Below are 10,961 nucleotides of genomic sequence, written 5' to 3'. Positions count from 1 at the left end.
TAAAATGACTTGTGATTATTTTTTGATGTTCATCTCTGAGACTATAACATGTGGTGTGTGTGTTTATTGTGGGGTCACAGTACAGAGTAGTTGATTAATTATTAAGATTGGGTGTTATTAAGGGAAATGGAACTCGTGACAACCCGGATCCCCGACCCCGGATTTGGGGGTGTTACAGAAGTGGTATCAGAGCTAAGCGTTATAAACCTCAGAGATGATGTGACGTAAAGATAATAAGTTCACTAAGATGATAAGAACTCTTGCCAAGTTCATAGTCGGGCTACCTAACGTAGTACTGACAGTTAAAACCCTTACGGGAACCCTTATAAATATCGTGATAGAAGCATAGTTCGTTATCGTATATGGTAGCGGGACTCCGAACCCTGAGGTTGAGGAGCAACAACGCGATGATGTTTTATTACTTATTGGAGATCAGATTATGGATCCGATAGAGCGTCCTAACGCGGGATCGGATGATGTTCATATTGAGGATGTAGCGGTTGAGGATGTTGTCCTAGAAGGGACAGTTGCTGAGGAGGATCCCATGGAGGATCCTGACAAGAATGAATAAAGGTCCACTGATGAATTGATGACCATGGTTAGGTCGACTACCAGAGGTAGGATTGGTCGATCACTACCGGAGGTTCATTCAAGTTTGGAAAGATAGTACCCCCTTTAACGTGGCTTACTCGTAAGACTGAGAAGTTTGAATGGACATAGAAATGCGAGAACAGCTTTCAAGAACTGAAGCAAAGGTTGGTGACGGCCCCTATGCTGGCGTTGCCGGATGGAAAAGGAGATTTTGTGAAGTATAGTGACGCTTCGCATAAGGAATTAGGGTGCTTCTTATACAGCACAACAAGGTAATCGTGTACGCGTCAAGAAAATTAAGGGAATATAAAATTCGATATCCCCACCTATGAGCTTGGGCTCGTGGCAATAGTTTTGCCCTAAATATTGGAGGCACTACTTGTATGGAGAGAAGTGCGAGATTTACACAAGCCATAAATGCTCTAGTGCATTTTCACGTAGAAAGAGCTCAGCATGCGCCAGAGGAGATGGTTAGAGCTAATCAAGGATTACGATTATGAGATTCTTTATCATCCAGGGAAAGCCAAAATGGTGGCTAATGCCCTTAGTATAAAAGAGAGACTCAGGATAATAATGTCTTTGAGAGAGTTTATAAGAGATTTTGAGAAAATGGAAATAGAAGTGAAGGTAACCGGAGCCGGTACCGAAAAGTTGTTTGAGATTGCAATACAGACCGAATTATCGGAAAAGAACATATTGTGCCAGAAAAAGTGATGAATGAAGGCAGAGAGCCAACAATTAGATAAAAGATTAATACCGAGAAAAATGATAAGGGAATAATGAGGTATTCCTACAAAATTTGAGTTCCAAACGTTCAGGATCTTAAAGGTGAAATCTTAGATAAAAGCTAGTTTGAGGAATAAGATTTAGAGCAAACCCTGAACGTGATAGTCAGGGAGGTCGCCATCAAGATATAATGAACCCATAACGTAATGAAGTGGAAAATGAGGATTTAAAATATATAAAATAACCCCAAGTATGGGAGAAGGATGAAACATTTCATACTAAGGAAACAGAAAGTCGAGTATGGAAAGGAGACCCGAGACGGTACTCCTATACGGCAATTTATGGACCTGTCTAGACAGAACTTAGACTATTATCCCCAACCACCACCCTGAGGAAACAATGCGGTGAGAAATTCTTTCAGGACCTTTAAGTCGCTAAGCTCTCCGAGTTCTAAGGAACCAGATGACCCAGTCGAGGTAAGAGCCTGACTAAAGGAAATATAGGAATCATTTGAGATTCTAAATGATTGACGAATCACAAAAGAGTGTTTTTGTCACTTACCCTCCTAAGAGAGAGACCACCCGCTGGTGAAAGGCCAAGGAAGGCACGGAGCAAGAGATTATAATAAACTGATTTAAGTTCAGTCAATTATTTTCAGGAAAGTACTTCCCAAGGTTATGGAGATAGTGTAAAAGCTTTAGAGCCAGAACAAAGGCAGACGAGTATGATGAATTGTGAATCTAAGTTGTAAAAGTTGTCAAGATTTGTTCTAAGGGCACGAATCCAGAATGACGGGATGTTTGAAATCAATGCTTATGTTGTGTTGGTTCATGAAATAATGATAAGAGAAAGCAAAAAAAAAAGAAACTGAAGTGGAAAGGAATATAAAGGCAATAGAGTTTGAGGTATGATAAGGGAGTTGGGTATGAGGAAACCCTAAAGACTCGTAGCAATAAAAATAGAAAAGCATTTTCACATAAGCAGTGATTGAAATGAGGTAGAAAATTTATTTGGAGGTGGTTAAAATGACATTGACTGTAAGGAAATTTTACTATCAGGAAAGGCCAAAGAGGTGGCCGACACTTTAAATATAAGAGGATAATTATAGGCGCTCGTGCGAGAGGAATACGGTGATGATGGTTGAAGCCGGGAAGGTTGTATTACGGTTTGGAAGATTGACATTCCTTCTGATGACTGTGCAATACTCAACTGTAATAGTAGTTGGGTAAAGGTTTAATTCGTGTAATCGCCATTAGCGGGCTATCTATCTTAGAAGATCCTATCTTGAGAAAAGCCAGGACCATATTTCAAAAAGGACCAAACAAACCTTTGAGTTAAGTCTTCTATTGAAGGCATATGATTAAGAATGGTATTAACCTGCTATCGTTGCTTTGATTGAAACTCTTCAGCAATTTTATCTGCTTCATGTCATGTATGTATGTCAGGATCAGGAGTGTTCTTCATGAATCATGAATGGTGATTATGTTACCTCCTTAGAAGGATTTGATACGACATATATGGACTCTGTATGGTTAGATATTAAGATTTCATGGAAAATGAATGATGACAGTAGGTCAGTGGTGGACCATAGTAAGGCAGCAATGATTCTGCGAGTAACGAGCTGATTACAACCGTGAGAGTTGTATTGGAATGGATGTTGAAATTGAGTACCACTAAACGGGTCATGGTAGTGTATAAGTTATCATTGATAGACTAATTAAGTAGAGTATCTACCTATTGAATATTTATTCCTTCTTATCAATAGAGAGTCGTATTACTATACGAGGAAGGTTGCAGTGCAAGCATAGAATTCTAGTAACGATGATGTCTAGAATGAGATTCCAGATTCGATTTTCGATGTCGAGGGAGTTTCAAAGGTGATTGAGTATAAGCTCGAGGAAGAGCATGGGTTCATAGAATGATGGACGGAATAGCAAAAATATTTAAGCATGCGAAATGCGATGCGATAATACTTGATGTTGATATAAATACATATATGTTTTGTTCTCCTATAACAAACCTCTATAGTTCAGAGGTAGATTCCAAGCCAGATATTTTATGGCAATAAAATTTTTACGAATATACAATTCTCTTCAGTCCGTTCTTTTCTCTTCTTTTCATTTCATGTAAGCTGAGAAGAACAACCCTTCCAGAAGGGGAGGTATTGCCGAATGACTATCTATCTGTGTGATAGAAGCCTAGTAGGATACCATCTATTATTTAATTACTTGTCAAGTACTAAAGGCTGGCCACCTTCTGTACTAACTATGCGATATAACAAGTGTTCATGATCATAGTGATCTCTCAACAAATTCCTTTACTTCTATATGATTGATCAAATTTTGGAAAATAGAAACAGCTGAAAAAGGAGTAGTAAAGTTATGGTGGTATTCGGAATGGAAACACATTCGTGATACTAAGGTTGACGTGGTTATTAAAAGGTTATAGAACGATAACGAGCAAAAGTATAACCAGTATAATATTAGGAACGGAAGGTAGTAGCGATTACGAACTGGAAAAGAATGGGTATTGAGAAGCAAAAGCTCTAATGCTAAAAGCTATAATGAGAGTCTGTGCAATAGACTTGAAAGAAATTGGAATGATCACTTAACACAGATTGAGTTTTCTTACGACAATAGATCATATGTCAGTATTGAGATATCGCCTTATGAGATCCTTGAGGGAAGACAATGTCGATCTCCCTTATGTTAGGATGAAGTTGTAGAGCGCAAGATGCTCGGACCAGCAGTGGTCCAAAGGACCAAGGATATGATAGATCTAATCAGAGGACGGCTGGTAGTAGCCCAAGATGGACATGATAAGTATGTTGATTTGACACGAAAGGACAAAGAGTATGAAATAGGGGACCTAGTAATATTATAGGTATCCCTTGGAAAGGATTGATGAGGTTCGGAAAGAAAGGAAAGCTAAGTCTACAATTTGTTGGACCCTTGGATATATTAAGACATTTTGGGAAGTTAGCATATGAGCTAGCCCTACCCCTGAACATGTAGCAAGTCATAACGTGTTCCACGTATCAATGTTAAGGAAGTGTAATTCGGATGCCAGATAAATAGGGGCATATGAGCGCATAGACATGCAACCCGACGTAACCTATATGGAGCAACCAGGAAGGGTTATAGAGTAAAAAGGAGCAAGTGCTTAGGAGAAGGGTTATCAAACTATTCAGAGTTTGATGGAAGAACCACAATGTGGGAGAATTTACTTGAGAGTTAGAAAGTGTAATGCTAAGAGAGTATCCCTATTCATTTTCTATCTGATTCCGGGACATAATCCTTTTAAGGAGGGGAGACTGTAATAACCCCAATTTTTGGAAATTTTTGAAACCCTTATGAATAGTGTTTTTGCTGAATAGGAAAAAAAACTTTTCATGCCACACTATGTAGGGGTTCTGTTATGGATATTCTGAGATTGTATTAGTACTCTATATGGCATATAAGTGTATGTAAAGATCGTCAGAATCCAATTCCGAACACTTTGATTTTTCCTGGAAATCCATTAGATACGGAAAGAATTGAGTATAAGGTAACAGGATAAAAAGGATTTAAATTAAAGGATTATAAGAGAGGATCATAAAAGGAATACAATATATTGAGAAAGGTTAAGGGAACCTAAGAAATAAGATCCCGGGTATGATCCCTCAAACGATAAACGAAAACGAAAGTTAAGCGAACCGTATAACAGATCAGCGGTTATTAGGCAAACAATTAGGAAGTTAATCAAAGGGATTAGAGAGGATGATGTCACCCAACCAATGAGAAGAGGGCAAGTAAGGGATGATGACATAACAAATGTGACATAAGCATGACATGAGGGGGAAGGAGGTGTGGTTGATTTAGAACCACACAAAGTTGATGGTTAAAAAGGTAATTGACCAAAAGCAAGCTAAAAACAACCAACCAAAACAAATCAAAGCAAAACACAAATTTTTTTTCATCTTCATCATCTTGCTCTCGGCTTTTGAAAGAAAAACAAGGAGGAGTTTTTCAAAAACTCAAGCTACACACCTTCAAAAATTATAAGGTTTGTTTCTTTAGCTTCCATAATTCATAACTTAGTTATGCTATAAGTTTGGATCCAAGAATCCAAGGTTTACCTAGTTAATCAATTCCTAAAAGTTTAGGGTGAATAGTAACTTTCAAGAATAAATTTTTGATTCTTGATTTTATTTGTAAGGACAAGGTAGCTTAAGCATAGATCAAGGCTTCCATGGGCATTCCAAGGATCTTTCATTGATTAAAAGCTTCAAGAAGGTATAAAACTTTAAACCCTAGCTTTACTTTTGAGTATTAGGAATGGTTTTGATTGTTATAGTTCATGAGGAACATGATCCTGGTATACTTAGAGTGTGGTTGGATTTGTAATGAGTTTGAAGTTGTAAATCTTGATTATTGGTTAATGAACTTAAGTATAGCTTTTAGTTCATGTTTGAGGGTAGTATAAAGTTGATAATATTGAGTTGTTGGGGCTGCTGGAGTGTGTTTTGGATGGATGTTGGTTGTATGATTGATTTGGGGTTGATTGGTGGTTGTTTTGGAATGGTTTAAATTTGGGAAATCGCGTAAACATAGCCGTCGTAATGCCCGATTTACCGTAGACTGTTTTTATTCTTAACATCAGAACCCTTGAACTCACTGCTAGGTTTTGACCATTGCCATGATTATATAGTTCATGTTACGAGCTTCGTTTTGATATGTGGTTTGTTGGATTCCGATGAACGGTTTAGGAGAAACAGCCGTTTTAATTAACGACGTTTCGCGAACGAACCCTTACCCCTCGCCTTACTTTGAAACATAGGTTAAAGACCTTAAAGGACTAATTGAAGTATGAAACATTTATGTAGGGTGTAATAGGCAGTTGGTAAGACACTCGCGAAGGAATCGCCTTAAAACTCGTAATGGTTAAATTATTAAAAATGGTGGAGCCGAGGGGACTCGAGTGACTTAAGAGAATCAGTAAGCGCAAAACGAGCGTTAGAGTCTGAGTTGGTTAGAATATAGATTTACAAGTGACTTTGATTTAATTCCAACTTACTTGTTGCTTATAGGTTACCAGACTCGTCCCGAGCCATTCGTAACCCCCAGTCGCTCAGGCAAGTTTTCTACCCGTTATACTGTTGTTGTGATGTATATATGTATATGCATTATCTTGCGATAGATGCATGTTGGTTAATTAGCAAATGTTGCGATATATTGAAGCATGCTGATATGGTATATATATATATGCATGCCTTTTTCGTATTCTTGCCATATATATCTGTTGGTTCAGTTGATAATACCTATGCTAGAGAATAGCGGTAATTTGCATATACCCTTAGTATAGGGACTCAAAGGTGAAAACATTTTCTAAAACCGGGAGTCGAGGATCCCGAGTTGATTTTATATATATATATATATATATATGTTTATATATATATGGTTATAGTTTTCAAAACTATTAATCGAATAAGGTTTATTCGATAACTCTAACTTTATTTTATTATTGAATATTATTTCGAATATTCATCCGAGGACTTATGACTCCTTTATTTTATCATTGAATTTTATTTCGAATATTCATCCGAGGACTTATGACTCCTTTATCTTATTGTTGAATATTATTTCGAATATTCATTTGAGTGCTTATGACTCAGTTATATTATTAATGATTATTAATTGAATATTCATTTGAGGATGTATGACTCCGTTATTTTATTTAATGAATATTATTTATAATATTCATTCGAGGTATTATGACTCCGCTTATTATTTAATAATATTCTTTATTTTATTAAAGAATAATGTTTCGATAATCAAACTTATTTTCGATTATTCAAATAAAGATAGTATTTTCGTATAAGTATATCTTTGGTTATTTAATACTCATTTCAAGTATAAGTTTTACAACTTCTACTTCAAGTTATTTATATAGAGATTATCCTTATGGGAATATTATTTAATAATATTCAAATATTTTCTAATATATCGGGACTGATTTACTTTATTAAATCAGCATTACTCCAAACACTCTTTAAAGTGTTTTCGAGTCTTCAAAATAATTTTTAAAGGTTAGAGCGGATCTCGAAACTCGCTTTCAAATTTAAGATCTTCCTTTTTGAAGGGGACTTGAATACTCGCTCAAAAATCTAAGGGATCCGGCTCTGTGGTGTATTTTTATATTCACAACAAGGTTGCTGTTTTGATAAATGAATTGATTACTTACCCAACGTTCGGGAAGTAAGTCCATCTAATTGAGTCGGCATAAGCGACAGGCCGGGGTACGGTCTATCAAAGTGTAAGTGGCTGGGTGGCAGTCCATCAACGCGTAAGAGGCCGGGTGGCGGTCCAGCACAAGGTCCTTATGTGGCCAGGGTGATGACCGGTGGGGGATTCATCCATCTACTAGTAGAAAAGGTTACTTATTGGTATCTTTGCCTGATCAGCAAGATATCAGGTTTATGCCAAAATTTCTTTTCTTTCCAAATTCATTGGATATTGCAACTCTGTTCATACTTTACATGACAGAGGTTTTCCGGATATGTATGAGAGATATATATGGATATATATATATATATATATATATATATATATATATATATATATATCGGGACTTAATGAAGTATCTCGTAACTTCATTTCATTCAATAATATTTTAAAAAAAATTGAATCTATTCAAGTCTTATCTTGTATTCTCATCTATGTGATGAACTTTTGAAACTAATTATAACTTGAACGGTGGTAGTTCAAGTAGTATTCGGAAAAGATATAAGTATATTGGAGTATCTTGTAACTTCATCTTTTAAACTTATATTTAGTAAATGATTATCTTATGCATGACAAAGATTTTCAGAAAAAACGTTGAGACAAGGTTAGATATATGAGATCACCTTGCAACGGTATTTTTATACAGTTATACACTGGAACTCTGTGTGTATTATGCATGGAAGAGGACTTCCAAGATTTTGAAAAGTATATATATATATATATACTGAATATTTTGCGACTTCATCGCATTAAGATATCAACTTGGTTCATTTCTTTTTAACCAAGACTTTCTTGAGTACTATGAGAATGCTCATATATTGTAAGTTATTATAAATATTATTTTGGTGGGCTTGCTGCTCACCCTTGCTTTCTTCTTTCATCACACAACATCAGATAGGCAAGATGAACAGGACCAAGCTCCCAATTCGCGAGCGGATAGGAAACGTTCCGCAGTTTCCTATAGGCGTTGATGTCACTGTAGCTGAGGTAGGAACTACCAATAGGCTAGGCTTTCAACTTTTGATGTATCAGATTATGTATATTTATGAATTGTAATAATGGCAAAGAAAATGTAAATTTATTCAGAAAACCTTTTAAGGTGTATTGGCAGATAATTGTGGAATAAAATGACTTGTGATTATTTTTGGATGTTCATCTTTGAGACTATAACGTGTGGTGTGTGTGTTTATTGTGGGGTCACAGTACATAGTAGTTGATTAATTATTAAGATTGGGTGTTATTAAGGGAAATGGAACTCGTGACAACCCGGATCCCCGACCCCGGATTTGGGGGTGTTACAGAAACCTTGGGCCGTTAAAACTGAAGAGATTTCATCCTTTTAGGCGAAGTAACAAGGGGATGGCCTTCTTTAGGTTGCCCCTAGGCGAGTCCTCCTTCGTTCCATCAGTCAAAAATTGTACTTAGAAAAATGTAAGTAAAACTTTAAGTGTTAGATTTAATCCAGAAGAGGAAGGGTTCATTTTCTTCGGGATCGCCCCTAGACGAGACCTTCGTCACTCCTAAAGTTCACTTGTAATTATTTTTTTGTAGAATTTTAGGTTGAGGACGAAGGGCTTGTGTTCTTTGGGATAGTTCCTAGACAGGACCTTCTTCGTTCCTTCGGTAATAGTGTGCTTTTATCGACAGAAATTATAAGGGGAAGGACAAAGGGGAATGTTTTTTTCTAGGATTGCCCTTAGACATTCTTCGCTCATCCTCGCTTTGTCAATTCAAGTTATATTATTATAGCAGCCGTAGGGCGAAGAATATTATTCTTTTTAGGATTGCCCCTAGATAACATTCATTCGCTCTTTCGTTTTAAGCAAATCAAATTTGGCGGGCGAAGGGTTTATATTTTTCGGGATCGCCCCTAGATAATACTCATTCGCTCGCTCAATTTGTCATAATTTCAAATAATAAAGTTGTGCGAAGGAAGTGCCTTTTCATTGATCATTAAGTCATTACACTTTTCACATATAGTTCAAAATGAAGTACAAATGAGAAATAAAATATTTTTTTCTTACTGATAAAGTTTCTAAAGGCAACTAGCATACCAAGGGTTCTTAATGGCTTCTCCAGCTAGTGCTTCCAACTTGTAAGTTTTTTTACGAATGACCTCAACCACCTTGTAAGGTCCTTCCCAGTTTGGCTGAAGTTTCCCTTGTCTTGTTGGCATGGATGCAGCAAATTCTCGTTCACGAACACCGAATGACCTTTTCTTAATTCCCGAATCATGGTATTGGGCGGTCTGCAGTAGGTACTTTTTGTTTTTTTGGTGAGAAGCTTCCCTCTCTTTTTCTAGAAAGTCTACGTTCTCCCTTAGTCCGAAGTTGTTGTCTTCCATATTGTAGACTTTTGTTCGATAAGACTTAAAGCCGACTACGAACGGAACTAGGGCATCTGTTCCATATTCCAGTCTAAAGGGAGTTTCCCCAATGGATGATCTGGGAGTTGTTTTGTAAGCCCATAAGACCCAGGGTAGCTCCTCGGTCCATCTTCTTTTGGATTCACCCAATCTTTTTTTAATTCCTTGAAAGATTATCTTGTTGGCTGCTTCCATCACCCCATTTCCTTGTGGATGTACAACTGAATTGAACTTCTGTTAGACTTCAAAGTGAAGCAAGAATTTTCATAATTTATTCTCGACGAACTGTGTTCCATTGTATGAGACTGTAATATATAAGTGATGATATCAAAGTTCACTGGAGATAATAATGTCATTAGCATCTCTGATCATAGTATGAAGCAAGTCAAATGGACTTCTGATCTGAGTAGGAGATTAATGAACTGTTATTTTTAGTAATCAGTTAGCTTGGGGCCAACCCTAAGTAAGTCGTATTGTTATCTAAATTTGTATTTTGTACTTGTAACACTTAAAGTCTGTAAAAATGCAAAGGAGCAGACAAGAGTCTTTTTTCTAAAACAGTATCAAGCCTAAGGATTCTATCTAGAAAAAGATCAAGAAGATCATGCCTCAAAAGAATTTTTAAGAAGCTTGGAGTTGAATAAATCTATTTCGAGAAAAATATTCTAAGTCAAGATCTCTACAAGTCATAGATTTAATATTATAGAGAAGTCATTCGAGAACTCCAGAGAGTACCGACGGATGAGGAACATCCATCGGGATAGTAGTTTGGCTATCCATCGGATGACTGCTGTTAGGCACATCTGTCGGGATACAATCACTACTCGAAGGATGAGCAATATCCACCGGGATAGAAGAAATGAATTTGGAGTGGAGAAGTCAGGAAAGCTACTAGAGAACTTAGGAAGATATCGATAAGCCAAGTTGAAGAACTAAAGATTGGAGATATCGACAAGTCATTCCTTCACTAGAGAACTCAGAGTTATCGATAAGTCAAGTTTCATTAGAGAACTAAG

At 36.8% G+C, this 10,961-nt stretch overlaps 1 protein-coding gene across 1 annotated transcript; it reads right to left on the bottom strand.

Moving 5' to 3' along the window:
* Nucleotides 1-9,615: 9,615 nt before the first annotated feature.
* LOC141679693 (uncharacterized) lies at nt 9,616-10,140 on the bottom strand. The gene has a single exon (XM_074486123.1). The coding sequence runs from the start codon at nt 10,138-10,140 to the stop codon at nt 9,616-9,618; it is 525 nt and encodes a 174-aa protein (XP_074342224.1).
* Nucleotides 10,141-10,961: the final 821 nt, after the last annotated feature.

Source organism: Apium graveolens, chromosome 8, assembly GCF_009905375.1.
Source record: "Apium graveolens cultivar Ventura chromosome 8, ASM990537v1, whole genome shotgun sequence".
Taxonomy (NCBI): domain Eukaryota; kingdom Viridiplantae; phylum Streptophyta; class Magnoliopsida; order Apiales; family Apiaceae; genus Apium; species Apium graveolens.
The sequence above is the reverse complement of the archived record's forward strand: the minus strand, read 5'-3'. Positions and strand labels throughout refer to the sequence as shown.

What these genes read in the sequence shown, in the direction of transcription:
- LOC141679693 (XM_074486123.1), bottom strand. Translation starts at nt 10,140, where the DNA reads ATGGAAGCAGCCAACAAGATAATCTTTCAAGGAATTAAAAAAAGATTG.